The sequence below is a fragment of the Gobio gobio genome (genome assembly GCF_949357685.1).
Source record: "Gobio gobio genome assembly, chromosome: 17".
NCBI lineage: Eukaryota > Metazoa > Chordata > Actinopteri > Cypriniformes > Gobionidae > Gobio > Gobio gobio.
Window position 1 is genome coordinate 38,610,519 of NC_137110.1, and position 26,283 is coordinate 38,636,801.

Sequence of the window (26,283 nt, forward strand, 5' to 3'; positions counted from 1 at the left end):
AATAATCACTAGTGGTGACTTCTACTGACAATACATCTAATTCCCTGAACATGGAAGGTCTAATATGACTGTTTGGTCTCCTTAATGGCTAAATTAACAAAACCCATAAGTTGCTAGTCCCCATTGTGCAACAAATTTGTTATTTTTGTTTTTCACAATAAAACACAATAGTGTAGGAGTCTGAACAAATGAAATGTAATGCTCTTCTCAGGCTAAAGAATATCTACGTAGCAAAAGTCAAGGGTGTGTGGATCTGACCCAGGTTGCTCAGAATCAGCTGCATGTACAGTTGGAGGAGTCACAGCAGGTCAGGCCACTTGAATCTTTTTAACTGTTAAAGGGTTAGTTCACCCAAAAATGAAAATTCTGTCATGAATTACTCACCCTTATGTCGTTCGACACCCGTAAGACCTCCGTTCATATTCGGAACACAAATGAAGATATTTTTGTTGAAAGCTGATGGCTGAGAAAGGCTTCAGATAGGCCTCCATTGGCATTCAGTACACTTATACTCCCAAGACCGATAAAAGGCACTTAAAATGTCGTTACAAAGTCCATCTCACCACAGTGACTCTACAATAATCTTACGATGCGACAACAATAGTTTTTGTGCGCAAAACAAATCAAAATAACACCTTTATCCAGCTTGTTATTGCCTTCCGCGTGTGCCTCCACGACGCATGCGCGAGAATATGACGTAGCGCCGGGGTTCGGGAATCCATGAAATGCACACTTAAGCCCCATTTTGAGCACTACGCCGAGACCTAAAGCACGATCAATGTAGAATCCAACAGCTTAGACACGCGCGTCTTCCTCTGATTGTAAACAAATCGCTTCTGGGTCATCTGTCCGAACGCCGGATCTGCGTCATATTCTCGCGCATGCGTCGTGGAGGCACACACGGAAGGCAGTAACAAGTTGGATAAAGGTGTTATTTTGATTTTTTTTTTGCGCACAAAAACTATTGTCGTCGCATCGTAAGATTATTGTAGAGTCACTGTGGTGAGATGGACTTTGTAACGATGTTTTAAGTGCCTTTTATCGGTCTTGGGAGTATAAGTGTACTGAATGCCAATGGAGGCCTATCTGAAGCCTTTCTCAGCCATCAGCTTTCAACAAAAATATCTTCATTTGTGTTCCGAATATGAACGGAGGTCTTACGGGTCTCGAACGACATGAGGGTGAGTAATTAATGACAGAATTTTCATTTTTGGGTGAACTAACCCTTTAAGCTTGTCAATGAAGCAAAATATGCATTTGTATTAGTAACAGGTTTCATTTGTTTTATAGCTGACTAAGGAGCAACAGTGCGTCTTGGCCCAAAAAGAAGCTGAGATTACAGACCTGCAACAGAAATTGTGTGTTATGGAAAACTCCCTCTCTCAGCTTCAACATGCCTTTACCCAGAGAAGTGCTGATCAAACAGATCTAAGGCTTGACCAACACGGTGGTTTAGATTTATCCAGTATGAGCCCTCTGCTCCCAGATAACAGTCCTGACTCAAACTCTGAAGCTTTACTACAAAGTCTTAGAGCTGAGCTAGAGGAAGAGTGTAAGAACAGACAGCAAGCTCAAGAACAAGTAGAAGCATTTCAGAAGAGGGTACAGAGTCTGGAAAATGAGAAGACCCAGATGGAAGCTCATCTGGCTGTGTTTGCTGAAACCCAAGCCCAGGAAGCCCAGCATTATAAAGCAGAGAAGGAAGAACTGAACCAAGAAATGGCCAGATTAGATAACCTTGTCAAGGAGCTTCAAAATCGTCTTCATGAAGAGGAGGAGACAGGGCACCATATGCGTTCCAAATATGAAGCTGATATTTCCAATTATGATCTCAGGCTTCAGACTCTGGAGGAGGAAAGGGAGTTGAATGTAGCCCAGCTTACCGAAGCTCACGAGGCTGCCCTTAGGCGCCTGACTGAGGAGCACTCTGATGAGATCCATTGCATCAAGGAGCTTTTGAAACAGGCCCAAAGTCAACATTCTGATTCTCATCATAACATTTCCAAAGACAATGGCGCAGATGTACCCTGGAACATAATCTCCAAAGAGCAGTACAATGAGGAGACAGCCATTGAGTGTGCTGTCAGAGAAAACTATAGTTTTGATGTCTCTGCAGGGGGTTTCCAGGATGTTCTGATGGAGCGATACTTGGCTTCCGAAGGGCCTCAAGAAAATTCATTACTTGAAGGGAGTCTGGAGGAATGTAGCCTTATTGAGAACTCTGAGACGTCCAGGTTTGAGCTAGACAGTGAGCTCGTATTTCATGCTTCAGATTACCCTAACAATGTCACCTCTCTGTCTGTAGTTTCTGGCATTGATGTGCACCAACATGATGAAATGTCCTTCACTGATGCCCAGTGCCAAAACTCAACCTCAGCCATTGAAGAGCTGAACGAGAGTGCAGGCACTGTGGACTTGGCTAAAGAGCTTCTGATCCAGCAGTGCCAAGACTTGTCAGAGCAGTTAGAGGTTCGGGAACGGCAGCTCGAGGTTCTTAATGAAGAGGTTCAGCAATCTGCAAAAGAGGTTGAGGAGGCGCGGGAGCGTTGGAGCAAGGCTTCGGAGGAGCTTGAGGAAGCTAAGTGGGAGCTGGAGATGGAACGTGAGAAAAGAATTCAGTACGAGGAAGTTATCAGCCAGAAAATGAACGAAGACAACCTCAAGAACATACTGAGTGACCTGCAGGTTCAAGACAATGAAAGGATAATGCCCGACAACACGGATTCCAATAAGACCTCAATCCCTTTGTCTACAGAGGAGTTGATAAAGGAACTGAGGGAAGAAAAGGCCCAATTGGTGCTTCAACTCAAACTTCAGGAGCAGCTAGTAAAGGATGTCAATGAGCAGAAAGCAACAGGTGACTCCGTAAGTAGTGAGTTTTCCTCTTTGCAAGCTCGGAGAGATGAATTTCAACTTCAGCTAGAGCAACAAAAGGAAAAACACCAAGCTACTTCGGTCCTGCTTGGTCAAAGAACATTACAGCTGGATCAAGCCAATAGAGAGCTTCAGCAGCTCAAAGCTGAAGTAGAGCAGAAATCTGGACGGTTGCAGGACTTGGAGGAAGTGAAGACAGACCTTGAGTCTAAATTAGTGTGCCTTAAAGAGAACCTCACCAACATGGAAGAGGAGAAAGCTACCCTAGAAAGACGTCTCGAAGTTTTGGAGGACCAAGCAAAGAGCATGGAGAAGGTTCTAGAATCAGAACTGAAGAACTTTGAGGTTTGAATCTTAATTTCTCTTTCAAAATATGCTGTATATTTAATGTGTAAACTACAATATCTGTTGCTGGTTGAAAGTTGAGTAATAAGAATGAACAAATGCATACAAATGTGTGCCCTTTGTTTTTTCAGAATGTGGAAAACCTGGAATATGTTATTTATTTGACATGAATGTGACCCACCAAGTAACTCATACCTTTATCTTTAGCACCAACTTGAATCAAAGGATGCAGAGCTCATGAATGCAAGGGAAGCAAAAGAGAAGGCAGAAGAGGAATACATGGAAAAGGAGAGTGCCTTAATGAAAGAACTCAACACAGTCAAACAGGGTCTAGAGGAAAGACATAAACAACATGATGAGGAGCTGAGAATATTAGAAGAGAAACACCAGAAAGAGGTGAGGTGAAGGTTGTGACAGTAATTTAGGGAGAATGTCCATTTAAAAAAATGCAGTGGTTATCAAACCTTTGCCACCCCCCATTTAAATCTTTTTCAAAAAAAGTCTGACTACCAAATAATTTCATGAGAAATTATGAAACTGTAAAAAAATTTTCAATCAACCTGCAATAAACACCTGCAATTGTTTCACTTTTTGTCTTGCATTTAAAAATATAACTATTAAGAGTGAATGTGCATAATTCATAACCATTGATCTCTTCTGTTTCCCTACCTCCAGGTTAAATACTTGAATGTTCGATTTGAGCGGGAACTTTCTGAGCAAAGTGCTCGTCTGGAAGATGAGCAGAAAAGGCAGATCAGCTTGATCAAACAGGTTAAACAACTTACTATTTACCTATTTATTTTAGCCATCTGTATTTCACCATTTCATACGAGATCTGTCCCATGAGGCATATACATATGTCTTTGTAAACTCTGCTGTACTAGGTCTATGAACGGGAGCATGAGAGGGAGTTGACTCAGCTGGCAGCCCAACAGAGTGTGGAAATTGGCAGACTTAATGATGAGCTTGTCAGGGAGCTTCAAGATGGACTGGAGGCTGCACACCAGGCTGAGCTACTCCAAACACAAGTACTTTTTTGATCTCATTTGATTTCGAGGGCTGTTTTGGAATATAATGCTGCAAATTGTTCAAAAGTTTGGGGTCAGTAAGAGATATTTTAGATAACTAAATACTTTTATTCAGCACGTGTGCATGAAACTTACCAAGTGATAGTAAAGATACGTTTAATTATGGTTTCCACAAAAATTAAGCAGCAGTTTGTTGATAATAAGAAATGTTTGAGTAAGAAATCAGCATGTTAGGATAATGTGACACTGAAGACTTGCCGTCACCGGAATAAATTATATTTTAAAATGCATTAAAACAGGAAAGTAATTTTAAGTTGAAATATTTTACTGTACTGGACTTAATTTATTTTGTAAGAGACTTCTTTCAAAAACATTTGATAAATCTTACCAACGCCAAACTTTTGAACAATGGTATTTATTTAAAGGGGCCCTATTTTGTTTTCGTGCATGTGCTCTTTACATGCAAATGAGCTGCTGCGTGCCCCCCCCTCTCCACACAGTTACTGCATCAATCGGATTGGTTTTGATTATCATCTTGATCCGAGCACTCTAATGGATGGCATAGTTCTTCTTTCATCATTAGTTGATTATTTCCATGCGTTTTAAAGCTATATTAGTTTAAACGTCTAATGGATCGTTTGCTGAACGCACTTATTTGAAGCACATGCACACAGACAACTGGCTGTCAGAGTCTTGTGAATAACTACTTTCACATTTTTTGTTGTTGTTTAAACTGTCAAATCATACAAGGGTTCACCATTGTCGCTTACGAAAACAAAAAAGTGGTGCCGTGGGTGGAAACGTGCAGATTAAGGGGCAGTAATATTATAAGAGCCCCTGAGAGAAATCGGAGCAGCAATTTTTTTCACGTGCTTGCAGAGAGAGGCTTACCAAAACAAAGTTACTGGGTTGTCCTTTTTCACGTTTTCTGGGTTGGTAGATGCACTGGGGACCCGATTATATCACTTAACATGAAAATCTGACTTTTTTCATCTTTATGTCCCCTGTTAATGGTTTATGAAATGAAAGGCTAATTTAAGTAACTGCATAATGCATTCCAAGTAAACATCATGTAAATGTAAAAAAAAAAGATGTAAATGCCTTTCTTGGCCTGTTGCCTACAGCTCTTCATCAGCATGAGCATAGGAATTCAACAGCTGCCTATGTGTAATGAATTCTTAATTGCAGTACAGCAGTGTGCTATTCTAAACATACTCATACCCTCAATTCCACTCGTCAGCTAAAATGTTGGTTTATTTTTTTTTTTTTACTTTCTGTAATCAGAGCCAGCACAACATGGAGCTTGAAGCCCTGCGTCTCAGCCTGACCAACTTGCACACAGCCCAGTTGGAGCTTTCTCAAACCAACATGCAGAAAGATAAGGAGGTGGCCCTCAGCGAGCTGCAGACTATGTTACGAGAGAAATGGGCACAGGAGAGCGCCATGCTGCAGACGCGCCAACAGTTTGAGCTGGAAAGAATTCGGGAGCAGAACCGAGAGCAGGAGCAACGAAACCAGCAGCTGCACCAACAAGAGATAGGTGATGGTTTGGCCTGTAGTTTCAGTAAAAGTTTTTTCTTTTTAGTGTTACTCTAATACTGTGACAATGCAGTGGGATTTATGTTTGCTGGCTGACGTATATGTGTGTAAGTATATAATGTTCTTTCACTGTATAGATAATCTGAATCGGGAGTGGGAAAGGAGGGTTTTGGAAGAGAAAAGCTCTGTGGAACAGTTGCAGGCCTTTGAACTTGAGGTAAAAATTTTCTCTTTCGATGGGCTTACATCTTGACCCACTGAAATATTGTGGCTTGCCTACAATTAAGTGTGAAACAGGCCTGTGCAGTGCAATTTTATTTATATTTTTCTCTGCAGGATCTAAAAGCCAAGTTGCTATTGGATGCAGAAGAGGCCAAAACCGAACTCCAGAGTCGGTTAAATGATGCCCATCATAAACTGAGAGAGACCCAGGTGGCCCTCACTGAGGCTGAAGCAGCTCTGTCTGAGACGCAGTGTAGGCTAGAAGACCTGCAGCGTTCCACAGATCAAGACATCAAGAATATGGAGAAAGAGCTCAACCAGGCCTTGACTGACAGAGATGCTGCTGCACGTGAGTGTTGTTTAAACCACTGTGTGAACTAAGCCATATTTTTATTTTATTTTTGGCAGGGATCTGTTTACATTCCCGGTTTAAGGGCGTTTTCACACCTAGCTCACTTGGAGCGTTTGTTTCAGAACCTGGCACATTTTCTCACTTTGGTTAGTTTAGGCATAGGAATACAGCAATTGCTCTCTGATTTGTACCAAAGCAAGAGTGTTCACACTGGAAGTGTTTGTACAGTGTCACAGCAGTGGCTCCAACGCTACATATAATGCTCACTTATATCATATACTGTAAGTGAGCATTTCTTTATAAAGACAACTAGCCTATATTTGTTTTTAGAAGTTGGTCATTTATAAACTTGATAGTCTTGAAAGTTTCTTAACATGGGTAGGTGTAGGCTACAACATTTGCATGTAAATGGTAAACCACAGACACGACCAAGATAACTGCTCTGATCATGTCGTTTCATTCATAGTCACTTCGATATGTTTACAAGACCGTAAACTCTGCGGACAAAAATAAAATGCGCACTCTGGTTTGATTGGGGTAGTGCTAGAGCCTATATATGCTACCTGTCTGTGTATTATAAAAAAAGTTTATATAGAATTTTCTGGCTAGCTTACTTAAAAAAAAAAAAATGCATTATACCCAGACTGAATAATTAAAAACAAGTTTAAATGGGTAAATCTTCTATAAATACTTTGATTCTTTTCTGATATGCTCCAGGTCTTGTTAAAACACACTAGATCTGCTTACTCTGATTTCACACAAATGCTCAAAATGCACAAATTTATTTTGTCCATCAAAAGTGTGAATTCTCTTTAATTGAGCGTCAGCAGTGCAGCAAAAATAGGCTCGGGACCGAAAATCCCCGCTTCAATGCTCCTGCTCTCGGTGTGAATGGACTCATTGCTTAACATGCATGCCGAAAAAAAAGTGCGCTGCTCACACAACACTCACGCTTGCGGTGTGAAACGGCCTTTAAAGTGGGAATCAAGACTTCTATACATTTGAATATGTGACCACTACAGATAGTCACAATAAATAAGCTCATGTAGCTAACTTATTGCATAATTTATCAAGATGTATTGAGCCGAACCACAGAAAATAAACTGGTGCATTCTGACCACTGAGAGGACATTTTTACTAAAAAGGGACTTGCATAAACCCGTTTTGGAATGCTTTGAAATGGAAGCGAAAGGAACCAATAAGAAAATGCAACATTGTAACAATTTGAGTCCCTGTTTCGGAACAAAGCTAAACGTACTGCAGGTCTTAGAACGCCCCATCGTTTCCTCTTCAGGTGCAGTTGAGGAGTTGGTTGCATGTCACAAGGCAGCACTGCAGGAGAAACAGGAACATGCCAGAGCCTTGGAACAGAGAGAAAAAGAGCTGACACAAGAGGTACCATATATTGCATTTGTTGCAACATAATAGCAATGCAAATGTTTTTTTTTTTTTTTTTTTTTACTGAGGCAATATCTTTGTGAAAGGTTGACCGTCTGCAGTCAGAAAGGGAGGAACTGAAGGCCAGTTCAGAACAGGAGATCTCAAACCTCTGGTCCCAGCTGGAGTGCATGAGAACCAACAGACAGGAGCTTGGAGGCAAGCTGAGCTATATTGCTTAGAGATATTCAAAATCGGAAAATTTCTCAATGGGCTTAGGCTGCTCTATTGTTTTAATCATTTATTATTTATATTAGAACAGTTTTATTTCCTTCTGAACTGATGTTTGTGTTTTCAGCCAAGTTACTACTATTCAGTGCTGATGTGAATTACAAGGAATTTGAATTTTGTCTCTATAGAGCTGAAAGAGCAACTGTTAGCACGTTCATCGCGGGTTGATGACATTGAGCGTCTGAAACAAGAATTCGCTCAGCAGCGGCAGGAAATCAAAGAACTGAATGAGAGTGAGCTGGAAAACCTCCGCACCTATTTCGAGCAGAGACTCCGGGTCACAGAAGAGAGTCATCGGGAAGAAATCACACTCCTGCAGCTGCGCCTCGTAGAGGGAGCCTTGGAAGACTCTGTACTCCAGACTGGAGATGCAAGGTTTGCTTGGATTTCTTGGGGCTGGGGTCATACACATGCAAAATGTCCAAGACTACATTTTAATGTTGATTCTGTAATCATTCTGTAGATTTGAAATCTTGGCTTAAGCTTACATTTTACATTTTTATTATACATTTGGAAACTATAGGCACCATTTACACCTGGTATGATCACCTGAGATTGTTGTCTGTATCAAGTGTAAACATGGCTACTTCTATGCCAAGCAATGTACAAATGGGGAATAATGCAACACCATCTAATCAATCATCTAGCAGGGGTGCCCAAACTAGGGCATGCAGGCCAAAGTTGGTACTCTATTTTTGCCCAACATGCCAAAAATGGAAAAATACCATTTAATGTATATCTTAATTTCTAATTCATTTTATATTTTTTTGCATTGAAATGTATAGAATGAGTGACTTTAAAACATTTTAAATTTTAATTAGTGCTGTCAAAAATTAGTGCGTTAACGCAGGCGATTTAATTTTTTCAGTTTAACTGCTTATTCGGTTTATAAAATATTTAACGCAATTAACACAGCATCCGTTTTTCTATCATCCTTTGGCTAGCATTACATAATATGATCGCTCTTATTCATGTAAATGCTTTTAAACCATTTAAGCACGACAAGACAAAAGAGAACGCGCTCTCTGTTAAATGTCCTGTCTGTGGGTGCGTCTCAATCAGCTCCCTAGTTCAGTAGTCAGGCCAGGCACTAGGGAGTCGGCCACATTCATGTACACGATATACTGATTCATGACCTAGGAAGCTAGGAGCTGATTGAGATGCACCCTGACACACACAACACACACAGAAAGACGCGCGCCAGTCTCATGCACACAAACAGCACAGAATAGAGTTCTTTCGTGCTTGAACAAACAATAAAACACAGAATTTTGTAGAGTATTTTCATTAGAGCAGTCTTAAATGAACTTGTTAGAAAATTAGACGCGTGTGACCGCACGTCAGATCCGCATCATATTCGGCAGCGTCAGATCTTAAAATCACAACAGCTTGATAAACCAGTGATGTCTGTCATAAATGTTAATAAAAGAACAAAGGTAACAGAGAAAATTGTAGCTTTGATTAATCTATATTTAATTTATTATTTATGCAGTTAAGAAAGGTTTGATAACTTTAATTAAATTTCTGTATATGTCTAACAGCAGGAAGGCCACGGGTAAATATGACATTTATTATAATGGGCTTATGTAAAGATCTTAAATTAAGAAATTAAGTTATTTTTTTTAAAGCCTAATAAATGTTGAAATTGATATGCACATTCAACATTACAGAATAATTGAAAGCTATCATTAATGTTAAAATCAATTTTATAGAGACATCAGTAGCTGTATTAGTATCAGTGATACTGGCCTTCATTCATAAAAAGATGCCATTACAACAGATACTTTAAGTTTAAGTTGCTTTACTAATTTGGAGAGTAACTCTGAAATTATTACAATATAAAAATATTAAACTCAAACGTTTTTAATTGTGATTTTAATTTCAGAAAAAATATGCGATTTCATTAATTTTATTTTAATCGATTGACAGCACTAATATTAATATAATATATTTGTATATAATGCAACATTTATGATGCATCTAATTTATGATGCACTAATTCTTGCAGAACAAGAAAACAAATCATGTGTATATGCGCATACATCAATGACATTTTGCATACAAAATAATGAAACTACATCCAAGGACAACACATACGGTGACAAATATATTGTTTTGTAGCTTTCTCTCAGAAGGGAAGAGTGAAGATGACAGGAGTGATGCTATGGCGGAGATCACAAGACAACTGGAGAAACACAAGGTGAATTTGCTGTTTGCATTGTGCATATTCATTATTTCTAGGAAAATATTTATTTCTAATCTTTCATTGAAATGCAATAACTTGCTCCATTTCAAATGACTGCCATTGCATTGACCAAATTACTAGTAATAGAATGAGTTGGGGACAAACTAATTTGTGTGCGTGTGTCACTGTTCTTTGTGAGTATTTAACTTTTTTTTTGGACAGGAGGAGCTGGATTCCCTTCGGTTGCAGTTAGAGGAGAGACACCAGCAGGAATTGGAGAGACTGCGGTCCAGCATGGCTCTGGTATATAAAGAAGATCTACTCCAGGCACGCACTGAGCTCACTGACCGATACTACAAAGACATTGACCAGCTCAACACCAAACACGCCCATGAACTAGAGCAGCTCCGTGCCAAACTCTCAGACAACCATATCAAAGGTGAAGCTTTGTTCAAACTGTGTTCCAAGCTGTGTCTTTTTTGAAAATCCTAGCAACCGCTCAGAACACCTCAGCAACCGCACTTGCACACTTTGGCGCACAGTATTGTGGCAGCAACTTTTACATGGGAAACACCATTCACGTTTTCTTCAGAAAATACTCTAGCGTTGAAAAGTTTGGGGTCAGTATGATATATACATACATTTTATTTAGCAAGGATTCATTAAATTGATCAAAAGTGACAGTAAAGACATGTATAATGTTACAAAGATTTCCATTTATAAATAAAACGATAAATGCTGTTCTTTTGGGCGTTGTTTTTTTTTATTTAATTTATCAATCTTAAGAGTAATGATGCTGAAAATTCAGCTTTGACATCACAGGAACATTTTAAAATAGGATAATTATTTTAAATTGTAATATTTCACAGTATTACTGTTTTAACTGTAGTTTTGATTAGTCGGCATAAGAGACTTAATAACTCTTACTTAATAACTTAATAACATCTTACCAACCCCAAATATTTGTATGGTATAAACAAAATTGTTTTAACTTTTTTCTTCTTTCTTTTTTCTCTCTCATCAGAAATAAACAAGTTGCGGCTGCAGTCTGCACAGGAAGTAGCAAGGCAGGTGGAGGCTGAGGTGAAGGAGAGGATTCATCAGCACCAGGCCAAGGTGACCCAGCTGGAAACCCAGCTAACTCAGCTCTCCCTAAAGCACTCGGAGGAACTGGACAAAGTGGCAGAGCTACACCGTGAGCAGCTCAGACAGATGGAGGAGACGGTAAGAGTGCACATAAGAGCAGGCCTTTATACTTGGGACAAAAGGGCTTTGGAGATTTGTAGCCAAAGGCTGGTACCAAGCACTGTCATAAGGCGTAAAAATAGTGGTCATGCTGTAGACCGATGAAACTCGTGCTGATTATTGTGGAGACCCTTTAGCAATACTGTAATATCATTTATCAGTGGTGTCTTTATGAATATGGTTCTTTTATCGAGCGCAGTGTTCTCTTCCTTTTAAAGCATCAGAAACATGTTGCTGAAGAGTTGAGGGTGTGCCTTGAGGAGGCACAGAAGGCAGAGAGGAATCGTGTGAGTGAAGAGTTGACTGAAGAGCAGGCCCGACTGAGGGAGCAACTCCAATTGCAGGCTGAGGAGCGTTTGGCTTCCCAGAGAGAGCAGCTTCAGAAATCTGCCCTGGAAGAGAAAAGGGAGTTGGAGCAGAGTCTTCTGGAGGTCCAAAAGCTCCTGGATATGGAAAGGCAGAGCCTTCAAGCACTGCAGAAGAGTCTGGAGTGTGAAGAGAGCCCTCAGGTGGTGGCGTTGAAGCAGAAACTCCAGGCTCAGTACGACAGAGAGATGTGCACTGCAAAGAGCGCCATGGCAGCCGAGGTGAAAGAGCTGAACGCTCTACTTCAAGATCAGATGGAGAGCAAGCTACAAGAGGCCCTCTGCAGGTCAGAGACTACATTATGCTCTAACTCTACAATGTTAATACTATTGGCAAATGCATGTTAACAGGTAACCCTGCAGGTTTTTGTTTTCTAATTATTATATTGTTATATTTATCCTTAAATACTACAAAATGGAGAATATTTCTAGATGTAGTAAATGTGCTCATTGCCTGTGTGTCATACATGTAGGCACCATGAAGAGCAGAAACAACTGGAAGAGAAGTTGACCCTTCAAAGAGATGCTGCCCTGGGTCAACAGAGAGAAGAGCATGCTGTGGAGCTACAGGCCCAGAAAACACTCCTGGACCAACGAGCTGCACAATTACAGCATCTTGAAAAGGAGTGTCAGGATCTCAAAATACACCACCGGGAGGAACTGGAGTCCCTGAGGACCAATCACAAGACCGCCTTAGAGACCTTGGAGGTGGAACTTACAAATAAACACAAGGCGGAGCTTGACAAATTGGAGGCCGTCCTTCAGGAGACCAACCTGGCACAGCTTGAAGCTCAAGAGGCGGAGCTTCAGGCACGACACAAACAGGAGAGGGAGGAGCTTGAGGAGAGGCTGTTGGCAAACATGGATACACTGGAGAGCACATACTTGAAGGAAATTCAGGCAGTACGGGATGAGAAGGAAGGAGAACTGTGTGACCTTCGTGAACATTATACTCGAGAGATTGAGAGGTTGAGAAAGGAGGAGCAAACCATCAGAGAGGAGCTCAGGAGTGAGCTTGCTAAGGTCCATATGGATAAGTTCAGTGCCATGACAAGAGAGTTGCATCAAGCCCATCAGGTGAGCACTGTAATGGAGGCATACGTTTTTCTGAACATTTTTGATGCAGGTTTAGTTCATTTGCCATGTAAAGTTTATTGCAGGAGCAACATCTAGTGTGTTAACTTGCTCATGCAGGCGGAGATGTCTTCTGCGGTCTCCTCTCAGAGGGCTGCTCTGGATGATGAGCATCTCTCTGCTCTGGAAACTCTTCAGCAGCAAGTAGTTGCTTTAGAGAAGCAGCATAGCGATGCCCTTCTGGAGATCACTGATATTGCGACTGCAGAGAAAAAGCAAAAACTGGATGAGCTGGCCACTCAACATCAGCAACAGCTACAGGTTTGCATGTTCAAGAAGACAAGAGCATACCATTTTGTTTAGATGTGTTTAGCCTTTAGCATGGATTTAGCAGAGTCTTGTTGTGAACTGTAAGAAGATAAGAGCTTCTTTCCTTAACTCTCTTCTCTCCCTCTTTGTACTTCAGGAGTTAAGAGGAGTGTCTGCCAGGGAACTGGAGGCTCTGCGTAGGGAATTGGAGGAAGAATCGTCAAGGCAACGCCTCCAAATCCTGGAAGAGGCAGAACTTCTCAAATGCAAGTCTGAGGAGCAGCTGCAACAAAAAATTGCTCAGTTAAAGGTGAGAGGAGGAGGTGTTAGTTTTAGAGTAGCCATATTCTACACTACTTCCTTTAACCGCTAAAGTGCAAGCTTATTGGTAATGGTTCATTGCATGGGTTATTTATTATACGCATGTATTTGTTTAATATGCATCTCTCTGACACTTTTAACAGGGCTCTACATTAAGCCTGTTCACATGCTTGTCCTTCGGACAAGTAAATCTGTCATTCACTTGTCCGAGTAAAACATTTGCTTGTCCGGATTTTTTTTGTAAATATAATCTATTCTGAAGCAATATTCTCAGTGTTCAATCAGTTTTGACATATTTAAATATGCATATTTGTGATATTTTTACCTTTTTATAAAGGGCATTTTTACATAATCTTATTAAAAATGGCTATGCTTCAGCTTTCCTTTTATATTCTTAAATTTGATCTATAAATTACATTAGAATAAGACGCTAAAGGCTGTTACCAATCAAATTAAATCATTTACACTGGAAAATTACAACTGCTTTAAATAATGTTATGAGGTTATTTTAAATATTTTTGAATATACAAATAAGAAATGTTGGAAAGATGAAACTAAACCACCAGTAGGTGGTAGCAGGTTACCGTCTTAATGAGTGAGTCATTGAGTCGATTCGTTCAAACGGCTGATTCATTCAAGAATTTGGCGGTCGTTTACGAATAGGTCATTGAATCTTTGATTCAACCGATTCATTCAAACTCTGAATCATTCAGTAACACGCTGTTGCTGTGAGATGCGTTACGGTTCTGCTGTGATATTTGTTTAGAACTATTTTCGCTGCTGAAATGGAACAAAAACAGTCCATATTGCATCTAAAATGTAAGTGACTTAATGTTAATTAATTGTTTATGGAACTGGCGTATGAAATCAGTGTCATTTTCAGTCGTGATGGTATTCAGGAAAACAACACTCTTGTTAGTGTGATGTTGCTTAACTGTATCATGTTATAAATATAAAAACTACACAATTTTAACCGTGTATGTTAACTGAATTTCTTTGTATGAGTGCCGCTCATTTGTTTTCGGTTTTCTCCTCGAGAGGCTGCGCGAGCCTCAACAGGACAACCTTGTTAACGTCAGTTACCACTATCGATCTCCACTTACACTAACTGAATGCAGAATCATTATTGCACTTTGGTGATTCCCTAGTTATATTTTGTTTTGACGTTTTACTCAGGATAGGCTACTTGACCGCCGGGCAAGTAAAATTATTTTTCACTTGCCCCTTCAAAAAATCCACTTGTCCCGGACAAGCGTTAATGTCGAGCCCTGCTTTTAAGAAGGCTGGCAGGATTATCAGGGGTCCTTAATGTCTTAAATTAATTTTCATCAAATTTAAAACTATAAAAGACTTAAATATCTTAAACGTTTACCAAAAGGACAGAAAAACAATATGACCTGCTATGGTCAAAGGTGCTTTATGTAACTTTTCCGTCCACTAGACGTTGCCTATTCAAAACAAAGGCGTAGTTTGATGACACCAAGTTTGAGCGCAGAATCTTGGGACATGTGGTCTTCACCTCACAACCGGTGGAAAAGAATCAGGATAGGACTTGGGCATAAATCATTTTCATGGATGCGATTTATTAACGTTACTGTACTATAGGGATGAAACGATTACTGGTGTCACGATAAACCACGATAAAATGTAGTGACGGTTAGTAATATCGTTAAAAATTTTATTATCATTAAAACCGCGTGTGATTATCACGGTTGTGAAAACTCGCGGTAAGTCTTGTCCAGTCAGCGTCAGTCTGGCGCAGACGCAGCGCTGTTTTCTGAATGAGAAGAAATGTCAGAAGGCAGTGACAGCACTCGGGGGATTGTTCAGCCCTCTAAAAGGACCAAATCTGAGGTGTTGTCATATTTTGGCTTTTACAAAAGTCCTGAGGGAAACTTAATCGCAGATGGTCACCTTGTCTGCAGAACATGCCAGAAGAAATTCACTGTAATAGGGAAAACACTTCAAAACTACGAACGCAAGGCAAGTGGACTTTGACCTCAATACCAAAACTACGTCTGGCAAATTATAATGTGAAGCGAACGAACAAATTCAATCAAGACTAGGGTGACATTTAAGGGATAATAATCAGGGCTTGACATTAACAACCACCATTTGCAGGTGTAACGTTATTTCGGCTGCACACTAGTCACTCTGGCTGTTGAACTTATAATAGTCTTCTCAAAAGCCATCTGTTATAATCGCGTTGCGCATTATAAACACGTGTTTCTATTGAGTTTATGAATGCAATGTCTCATAATCAGAGACGTTCAGATTAGCGGAGTTATGTTCAGAGCGCGCGCCGCTGTACGTCACTCGCTGAAATCTAACATTACACTCAAAGCAGAGATAAATGTGCGATGTACGCAAGAGATTCACTCATCATACAGAGGTTGACTGTTTTTGTTCTATTTCAGCAGCGAAAATGGTTTAAAAAAACACAGCAGAACCACAGCGCATCTGATATGACTGGCATAACGCAGGCGAATTTAGGGACCGTCTCTAAAGTTACATACAACATTGGTAACGTTATACACGTTTCAAACTTCACTAGCATTTGAAGAGAATGAGTCATAAAACTGACTTTAAAGTGTTCATCTAGGTGTCAGGTATGATGCACACATTTTGATATTTAATCAAATAAACTGTCAAATCATATGGAAATATGGATATGCATTATTTCACTTTGATACTGTTTGGGCTCTAACACAAAATATGCTTAATTTAAATGCATCATAGCTGAACACTGATGGGAATATTTCTTGAGAATATATTTACAGAGATAATATTAGAGATTATATTTACGACAAATTATTATTATATATGCGTTATGCGTTGCTATTGACGACGGCCATTAAGGAAATAAATCCCACAGAATCTATCTTAAAAAAGTGCTTAGAGTTGCTTTAGTTATTTGTTGTTTGTTGAATTTCAAATATAAAACTTGTTGAAATGTTTTACGTGTGTGCATCTGTTCTTTTTGAACACTTTCATCTCGTTTGAACAAAACCGTGATAATATTGATAACCGTGATAATTTGGGTCACTATAATCGTGATGTTAAATTTCCATACCGTTTCATCCCTACTGTACTATGAAGCCGAGCAGGACAGAGTGTTTTGGGAGCTGAGCAAGGCCGCTGGAGTGTTTGTTAATAAGATGAACGCAACACACGCCTCGCGAGCAGTGGGACTTTTATTATGATAAATATGCTGAATATGATATCAGTATTCGTATAATTGAGATACTATTATAGTTTAATATTTTGTATTGGATGTCATGATTATATTCTGTTTTTGTTTACTAAATGAAGATGAGATGTTGGAAACTAGCTCAAATCAGTTTCAGTACCTTTCTACACTAAATATTGGCACCAAATTGGGCCTATTAAAGTTATTCTAAGAGAGTATGGCTCATTTTTCTTACAAGCCTGCTTCTCAATCCAACCTATATCAGTATTCATTCATCGTTAAATGTGATTTGGATAAGTTGCAAGATAAAACTTTTATAATTAAAAAAAAAAAAAATCTAGATTTTTATTTCAACTTGTTCTTGTTGTCATTTATTGCTGTGACCGTATTGTTCGTAAGTGTGTATATGCTACTCTCAAAAACACCGTTATAAACAATAGCTGAGCTTATTGGGGGAGGGAGTTAACATCTGGAGTGGGGGACGGTCCACTCTAAGCTTAAGTTAATACTAATCCCCACCGTGTACTGTACATTATAGCTTCCATCATTCACATTAAACCTTTTCTCTGGATCGGACGCTGTCAGACTTTTGCATTTGACCTTGTAGAGCTGTTCTCCAGCTCAAATCTCTCTGCATGGGGCCTTTCTGACATTTTACACTGGTTGGTTTGTCAGTTGGCCACTTTCCCATTGGAGCATTAGAGAGGTCCTCTGACAGTATTAATCCTACAGATGGGAGGAAGTGTAGGGACACGTGAGTGATGGCTGACTGAATAAAGATGCAAGGTTTGTGTAGGGCTTTTGTTTGTTGTCAATGATCACTTTTATTTTTGTTCTTTGTAGATATTCACTTGGAATATTCTGATTAGTTTTTTTTATTTAGACAATTGGCTTATGTTTGTTTGTGGGGAGAGTGTGAAGCTGAAGAGTGATATGGGAGTTATTGTTTTTCTGCTTGTTTATGTAGTGTTGCCCATTGACGTGTGCATGTTTCAGGAGGAGAGTGACCAGGAAAAGGCTGTTGCTCTTGAGGAGCTGGAAAAGACTTTAAGACAGCAACATGAGCAAACTGAACTCTCCTACAGTGACAAGATGAGCCAACTTACTGCACAACTACAGCAGCTGGACACTGTAGTGTCACAGGTACAACATCCAATCAGTCAACTTATCACACAGCTATAGCAAATGAGCAGACAGCTCAGTGTAGCATTAATATTTAATTAACCTTGACGCAGTGGTTATTTGAAATAAAGTTTAAAAAAAATCAGTATTAAATAGAAAATAAAACTTCAAGTTTTTCCATTCTTTGTTAAATTTTATTTTATGTTCATTTAATTTGTGTATAAAGGCTGGAATGCACTACACAAATTTTGCCCTGATTTGCTGTCATTCACAGAAAATCAAGTAGTGCATGATGGCTCACACTTTCTGGACCGTGTGTTTTAAAATTAGCTCAAAATATAAAAAATATCTGATATTCTCTGACCAAATTCGATTCACATTGTTTTTATCTATCATACTTCTAGCAACAAGGTGCATGTGTTTGTTGTTTTTTGGAACCACTTACATTTGGTTACACATACATCATTAAAATGTGTATATAACAAATCAAATGTATTACATTTTAGTATTTAGATGGGTGTGTCTTGCCATATGACTTAATCAAAGCAGGTCTTAATGCTTAGTATTTGTTTTTTTTACTTGCCAAAATTTTTACTTGTCCTGACACAATTTTCACTGGCCCCACCACAAAAAAGTATTAAATAACTTAAAATAATTTAATAGGTTTTTATTGTGTTTGACCCATATAATAACCATTAATAAATAAGGCTATAACTCCAAATTTCAGATAGCTGTGAAATTTCACAATTCTTGATTCCAATTTTGATATCACAGCAAAAAATACTTGCCTAACTAACATTTCAAATATTATTAAAGGGTAACTAAACCCCAGCTCAGAGCTTAACTCCACCCACTGGCAATTTTTGAAAAATGCTGGAAAAGTGGGCAGAGCCCAGCGGAGACAAAGGGGACAAACCGAGGGCGGAGCAGAGGGCGTGCACCTGAGACCCGCAGGGACGGATTGATTGACAGCTGTCTGACTCGCGAGTCGCAAAGATGGAGAATGACTGGAGTGACGCCAGCTTTGCAACAGAGCGGTCATTCTCCTACCTTCACCTGAAGTGGAGGAGGGTGAATTGTCTGTAGACACAGACTCAGAGTCTTATCAATGCGAGCCGCTGGCTCAAACTGCGTTAACTCCCGATGCCGACGATGCTAGTGAAGCAGCAGCGCAAGAGAAATGACCTAATCTATATGAACAGTCAAATCCTTACACTGAATGCCACTAATAATAGATCTAATATGTTATACATACAATGTATTTTCACTCAAATTAACTGAATCAATCAGCAGCGCAGGACCAATAAGTTCAGACCTAAAAGCCTATTATAAACGGATTTCCTCAAAGAAGTTAGACTATATACGCCAGCACGTTGCGGTATTATTGTTCGTTACCGCGGCAACCACTTACGTGTCAGGGTTTGAAAGCACGTTTCATGTATGACAAGTATCTGTACACATGACGGACCGCAATAATATCGCAAGAAAAGCCTGACGTGTACTGACAAATGCATTATTTAACCGTATTTTCTTCATTACAATGTTAAAGCAAGTGTCAAGTCAGTTTCATTCATAATGTTTCTACTTCATGTAACATGACAGTTCATACTGAGGTGAAGCCATTCTCATCATGTGATTGGGGGAAACATTTCTGAGGGCGTGGTGAGATCGTGCCGGGGCGCGGATAGTGAGCCATTGGAAGTGCCATCCTACGTCACGATGTACCACAGTGTCCAATAGGAAAATTCAACTGCAGTAGCCACCATTCAACCTTAAGAGGGCAGCACTTTGGTGGTTTTACACCATATTTTATAGAATTAAAACACTTTATACTCAAATGTCAAAACATTTACTCGAATCAATGAACAGCATTAATAAAGGTTTAGGGTTTAATTACCCTTTAAAGATAAGTAAACAGTCAGTTAGGGCTGCAACAATTAGTCGATAAAATCGATAATAATGAAAATCATCGACAACTAATGTTATCGAGAAGTCGTTAAATGTAATATTAAATGTATATTTATCCTTATTAAAGTTACAAAAGTTATTCAATCAAGAGCAGACTTTGTCTCCTTACTTTTTTTTTCTTTGTCCTTTTGTTTTATTAACATTTAACACAAAGACAGCAACAGGTATTATGCTGCTGTCACTAAGCCCTAATATCTGGATCCAATGTAGTGTTACACATGCTTTTTTTTTTATTTTACACAATAACTATTTACATTCACTAAAGTCATAACTGACTATGTCTATGAGGATATTCGCCAAGACTGGTGTTTTGATATAATTTTGTGTGAATGCATCCATTCACGCGCAAGTAGACGCAAAAGAGAACTCAATTCAGTATTTGCATGCTGTTTGAGCTTCAGTGTGCTTTTGGATGTGTGCAAGCACAAAACTCATCACAGCGCGTGAGAAACAAATTGAGTTATTTTACCTATCTTCTTGCTCTTGAATATTTAAACTGCTAGGCTTAACACGTTCAAATGATAAACTTTCATTACGATGCAGCACTGGCCTAATTGGGCAAGTGACAGTTCCGTCAACTGTCCAGCGTGACGTTCACACTGGCCCCCAGGCCATCAGGCAGTCCTTATTGTCGAGCCCTGTAAAGAGCGATGAATAAAGTCTGGATTCTTTAAAACCTGTCTTTCCAGACAGTTGACTTGCTATATTAAGGAGGTGTTTCAGGGGCTGGTACACAACATTGATCTGTACATAATAAGTGGTGGGTGGAAATGGTAACAAAAGGCTTCGTTAAGATTTGGTAGAGCTGGTTGTTATGGTTACATCTTTGCATGCCTTTTGGGTGGTGAAATACACCACACATTCTTACAGGAGCCTTATTTAAATGCACGCTATATTGTCTCATCCGCTTTTGTGGCTGTTTTCCCTCTTCTTTTTTCACTCTTTTTGGCTTTGGACCCTTCAGGCTCAAACAGGACAAGCTGTACATTCTGTAGAACTACAGGACCATCCACAGACAGGCATTGTTTCTATTTACTTTGGCAGCAAGTTTATTTTATGACTCTTCTAGACGTTAACCTCTTCCTCATTTGTTAGTTGCGTTGACACCTCTCAGGCAAACACTTTTTTTGGCTGTGTGATGACTTGTTTCCTGTCTGTGGCATCTCCTTGCCTCTTCCTCAGCTGCGAGCGGAGGTTAGCGGGCTGCAGGTGGAGCTAGAGGGCAAGCGGGCAGAGATGGACACGCTGGAGACGCTCCTGCAACGCAGAGACCGGGAAAACCAGGAAGGAGACAATCTACTGGCCATGCTCCGAGCAGACCTCAACACAGGCACACAGGAAAGGTCAGCTGACCCACAGAGAAGCAGAAAGAGGGATTTTGGGGAAACTATAACAGAGTCTGCATACTGTTTTTGCAGAAAAAACTTGTTTTCATGCTTTTTGTGGATCACTTAAACATTTATTTTGTCCGTATCAGGCAAGACCTGCAAACAGCACGTGATAAACTACAGCGGATGCTCATAGAGATGCTTCGGATCACTATGGCAACAGAAGAGCACATCAGCCGCAAGTTAGGGGTTTGTGTATCAGGCGGTCGATCTGGAGACAAAACGCCCATCTCTATGATGGCTAGGAATAGCCGTGACTCACATGAAACGGGTAAGTTTCTGTGATTTTGCTGAATGGAAAAATCTGTATTGATCAATATATTTATTTTTATTATAAAATTATTTTTATGATTTAAATTACTTAATAGCTTTTCATTAAACTCACAAACTCCAGTCTGGGAAACCCTGATATAATGTAGTATTTAATGCACTTGTTCTTTCACAGAGTTAACATTTTATTTTTAAGAATATTTAGATTTTACATTTGTCTGATAATCTCAATGTTCCAATATAATTTAATATTTTTGTTTGACGTTCAAACTGATTTTAACAATGAATTTATCTTGTGTTTTTTTTTTTAAAATACATTTTTAATTATTATTTTCAGGAGAGGTGATTGGCATGGAGGGAGATGCTGATTGTAGTGTGTGGTCTTCGGCTGTGGATGAGGGGTTGGAGTTGTCTCAGAGGCTGTGTGAGAGTGTCTTCTCTGGGCCGGAGGGGGAGATGGAGGCAGAAGGAGAAGAGCTCATGCTGGGAGCCTGTACACGTCTGCGCACCTCTGTGGATAAACTACTGGAGCTGCTATCTGAGTCCTCACACCAGGTGCTGCTCTCAGAGACACACCCCTGTCTCACCCACTACTGACTTTTGCTGAATTTGCATACTGTCTAATGAGTTGAAGCAGTATTGGTGGCCACAAGCACGTGGAAGTGCAATGCTAGGGAGGAACAGATAGTGATCTGTTACATTTTATGCACATGTATGTGGACGAAATGGTTAGTGCCATCAATTTTATGGCATCCTTTCCTCATGCTTTAATTTTTATCTTATTTCCAGCTTAGTATGTACTTTTCATACTGGAATACACTGCCTTTTGATCAAATAAATGCAACCTCGTGAGCATAAGTACAATAAAACCAGTAATAGTGAAAAAATATTGCAATTTAAAATAACTGTTTTCAATTTTAATATTTAAAATGTAATTTATTCCTGTGATGGCAGAACTGAAGACTGGGAGTAATGTTGCTGGAGTAAAATTCAGTGTTACATGATCCTTCAGAAATAATTTAAATATGCTTATTTGATGCTCAAAAAACATTTTGAATAGAAAATTCAGAAGAACAGCATTCATTTTAAATGGTAAATATTTTTTGTAACATTTTATATATGACTTATTTATGTTTTTGTATACTATTATAGTTATTATTTTAAATTAGCTTTTTATATTTTCAGATAAAATTTAGTAAATATTTGTGCTTTTTGACACTTTTTTTTTAAAGCACTTTAATTTGTTTTAGTTTTTATTTATTTTATAGTTTGTAATTTTAGTGTTTAAATACATTTGTAGTAAATAACTAAATTGATCAAAAGTGACAGCAGGGTTGCTTCTGTTAACTACAACTATTAATGTGTCCTTGCTGAATAAAAGATTTGTGGGTTTTTTTTTGTTTTTTTTTGTTGAGTGTGTGAAGCCGCCATTGTCCGAATATGACGCTGACATCTTGCGCTGATTTGAGACCTGAGTCTGCGCAGTAAAGAGCAGGAAGTAGTGCCGCGATGATAAAAAACCCTGCCCTCTCTCCCGTAGTATCTGTTAGTACAGTTTACTGCAGAGCAATTCATTATGTCAGTAGCAAATAAAAAGTTATGGAAATGTAGAAATTAAAGATAAACCTCAAATCTCCTGAAAATCCTGAAAAAATTAAGTTCTCAAGTCTTCGCTCAGAGAAGCTGTCAATCATGACGCCACTCCCCCATTTTTATAGCATCAAATAACTAACTAAAACCAAACCTAATAAAACAAACACTTGAACTTCCATCAACGCAATTTAAAAACGACCTAAAATTATACAAACCATCTTTGGAAAAAATTATTTGAAGTGTAATTTGATTTAATTTTTCTCGTGTCCAATTAGAATACATGGAGGGAGCGGGGTTTATGAGCTATACCGGGACCCACCACCTGTGGGTGATCGAGACAATTTAGCTTCACTTTTCAGGATCTGTGCGGCACGCTTGCTCTTAACCCACATGTCTATCTTATCTCTGTCTTTCTCTGCTGTAGTTGGAGCAGATGTGTGGTCTGCAGGCCGTTCTAAATGAGCGATTCAGAGACGGAGGTGAGGCCGGAGCATCTCTGCTGTTTCAAAACTCTCAGCTCCTGGAGCAGCTGGATCATGAAGCCAGTCTAAAGAGCCAACTACAATTGGAGCTGCACAAGGCCGAAGGTCAGGACTTTCATGTTTATTGTCTGTTGTTAACATGTTTAATATTTGTGTATCCCTACTTCAATGTCAGTTGCTTTCATGACTTTGCTCTCCTGTGTGCATTTACATGTGTGGCTCTAGGTCTGATGGAAGGCTACATAGCTGAGAAAGCCATTTTGGAGGAGGCGCTTCAGCAGAAGGAGACAAAGGAGCAGCGTCTGGCAGAGGAGCTGGAGAGCACACGCATCCAACTGCAACAGCTCAACGAAAATCATGCCCTCCTCCTGCGTCAGCGAGAAGCCCTGACGGCCAGCCTCGGAGACACTGAGAAGGGTGAGCGAGGAAGTGGTGTAATTTTGTTTAAGATGACGTGGTTTAGTTTAATTCTCAGATTAAATTACGTAAAGTGCAGTTATGGAACATTTGTTTTGTCATTTTGTTCAGTCCGAATAGTCTTTGCATGGAGTGAAAATTAAGATTGTGTGCTTATGATATAAGGATTTAGGTTTCATCCTACAAAATCTTTCTGCTCTGTAGGCTTCCTCGATGCAGAGGAAGAGACAGGTTTGTGATGATAATCTGCGACTGAAGTAAATGTTTGAGTTTAAAAAAAAAAAAGTACAGTTTTGGTCACCTAAATGCATCCATTTCAGATGAAGTTTGCAGTTATTTATTTTTAAATTTGTGGTTTATTAACGCTCTTGCTTATCCTGTGATCTTGTTTTGCTGTCTAACATGTTTTGAAGGTCTAAGTACTTTTTTTTTTTTTTACATTTTCTCTTATGAATCTTTCTTTGTCAAATTTGATCTCAATCCAGTTTGCTGTGCTTTTATTTGTGCGTTGAGAATGCACAAATGATCCGGAGCTCCGGTGCATGTTTGCATCTTAATTTGCATTTGCAGCTTGTGTGAGATTTGTTGACATGGACTCAGTTGCACGTTTTATTCATTGGTCCTCCTGGGCTCTGTGCAGCTCTGCTTGCCGAGGCTGAGCGTCTGGGGCAGGAGTGTGTGGAGGTACAGCGGCAGGCGGAGAAGGACTGTGGTGGGTTGGCGTCTCGTCTGCAGATGCTGGAGCAGGCCCTGGAAGAGCAGGAGAGCCGTGCGCATCAGCTGGAGGAACAGCACCGCCTGCAGACTGAAGACCTGCAGCAACATATTGATGCTCTGGAGAAACAGCTCAAACATAACCGCCAGTTCATAGATGTGAGTGTTTCCAACAGTTTGTTCTGTTGTCTGAAGTTCTTTGCACCAAAACTATTCATAGCATGTCTGGTGCTGAGGGAAATGTGAATATTTCATACTTTATTTCATTTCAGTCATGCCAGACTTGGCGTGAGATTAGGCAAATAAATGACTATGCTTGTACAGGAACAAGCCGTGGAACGGGAGCATGAGAGAGATGAATTTCAGCAGGAAATCAAGAATCTGGAATCTCAGCTGAGACATCCATCTAAAGGACTCACAGGAGGAGACCGCAAGGGTCAAAGGGTAAGGGTCAATGGCTAGAACTTTTGATGTGTCATTGTCTGAACAGTCTGACACCCTTTTTTTGTGAAATATTCAGGGTTCCTAGGCAGTTTGGAAAAGTATGGAATTTGATTCAAGTAATTTCCAGGTCTGGAAAAGTATGGGAAAATATTTGCAATTCCAGACTATTGCCCCTATTTAGTTTTCTATAATAGAAAACAAAAAATATATACAGACTTTCGTGTGAGCATGAGAAACCATTAAACTTGGCATATAGGACAATACAAACTGAGCCACCTATTGCACCATCAGCCCATTTCGCTGTGTGGATTCTTGGTTGCCACAGAGTATGTGTTAAAGCAGACCTAAGGTCTTGAAATATGATGTACTGCCCTAGCGAAAGCCACATTTTGAACACAATATGCACGGTATGTTATAACTTCGAGAAAATCAATGAGAAAACCCCTGAGAAAATAAAAAATATTTACAGATAACTACTTTATTAAAAAATAAAAAGCTTAAAATAATGCTGTTTGAACTAGGGATGCACCGATAATTCTTTAGATATTGGCCGATAAATCTAAATCCAAATTTTTATATAATTTTTGAGAGCCTGATTACATAAACAAAAGTCTCAACATTAAAAGCATGTCCCAAGCACACAAATATCAAGTTTTTATTATAATTTTATGTAGTCTAAATGAACGGTTTAACTTTTTTGAAGTGATTCCAATCATATTTCAAGCAATTCAAAACCATCATGGCAGACAGTGCACATCTGAAGTAAATAATCCATTATTTATCATCTTTAATATATCGGCCAAATTTTCTTATCAGGCCGATAACAATAACATTAAAAATGAACATGTGTCGTCCAAAACTGATATGGATTTCGTGTTTTTATTTTTTTTGTGATCAAAATGACTGATTTTGTGGTGGTAATTTGTGAAAAATTTGCAATGCTTTTAAAAAAAAAAAAATTTGGATGATACATTTACCATATTATGCGTTGTTAGATGCACAATAGTCATGCATGACAATAGAACAAACAAAATGCACAAATCTTGTTTATTTTGGTATCTTACTAAAAAAGGCTAGTCCAGTGCTTTACTGTCTAGCTTTAATAACATGATCTTCAAGTAATTAATTAATCAAGTAAACGGTCAGAAATAAAATAAGGACTAATAAA

General features: G+C 39.2%; 1 protein-coding gene across 2 annotated transcripts in view; it reads left to right on the forward strand.

Moving 5' to 3' along the window:
• pcnt (pericentrin) overlaps window positions 1-26,283 on the forward strand; it is a 60,906-nt gene that overhangs the window by 6,575 nt on the left and 28,048 nt on the right. The window contains exons 5-31 of one of the 2 annotated variants that reach the window (XM_079840766.1): window positions 212-307; window positions 1,291-3,219; window positions 3,427-3,615; window positions 3,895-3,990; window positions 4,104-4,247; window positions 5,532-5,787; window positions 5,924-6,003; window positions 6,123-6,357; window positions 7,655-7,755; window positions 7,845-7,956; window positions 8,157-8,403; window positions 10,150-10,228; window positions 10,436-10,652; window positions 11,238-11,437; window positions 11,677-12,110; window positions 12,297-12,900; window positions 13,018-13,218; window positions 13,364-13,516; window positions 17,714-17,860; window positions 20,990-21,150; window positions 21,285-21,466; window positions 21,803-22,020; window positions 23,483-23,645; window positions 23,766-23,957; window positions 24,162-24,188; window positions 24,598-24,830; window positions 24,996-25,115. In XM_079840766.1, the coding sequence (XP_079696892.1) occupies window positions 212-307; window positions 1,291-3,219; window positions 3,427-3,615; window positions 3,895-3,990; window positions 4,104-4,247; window positions 5,532-5,787; window positions 5,924-6,003; window positions 6,123-6,357; window positions 7,655-7,755; window positions 7,845-7,956; window positions 8,157-8,403; window positions 10,150-10,228; window positions 10,436-10,652; window positions 11,238-11,437; window positions 11,677-12,110; window positions 12,297-12,900; window positions 13,018-13,218; window positions 13,364-13,516; window positions 17,714-17,860; window positions 20,990-21,150; window positions 21,285-21,466; window positions 21,803-22,020; window positions 23,483-23,645; window positions 23,766-23,957; window positions 24,162-24,188; window positions 24,598-24,830; window positions 24,996-25,115 (6,816 nt within the window). The remainder of the gene's footprint in view (window positions 1-211; window positions 308-1,290; window positions 3,220-3,426; window positions 3,616-3,894; window positions 3,991-4,103; window positions 4,248-5,531; window positions 5,788-5,923; window positions 6,004-6,122; window positions 6,358-7,654; window positions 7,756-7,844; window positions 7,957-8,156; window positions 8,404-10,149; window positions 10,229-10,435; window positions 10,653-11,237; window positions 11,438-11,676; window positions 12,111-12,296; window positions 12,901-13,017; window positions 13,219-13,363; window positions 13,517-17,713; window positions 17,861-20,989; window positions 21,151-21,284; window positions 21,467-21,802; window positions 22,021-23,482; window positions 23,646-23,765; window positions 23,958-24,161; window positions 24,189-24,597; window positions 24,831-24,995; window positions 25,116-26,283) is intronic. The other variant, XM_079840767.1, reaches the window with a different exon arrangement.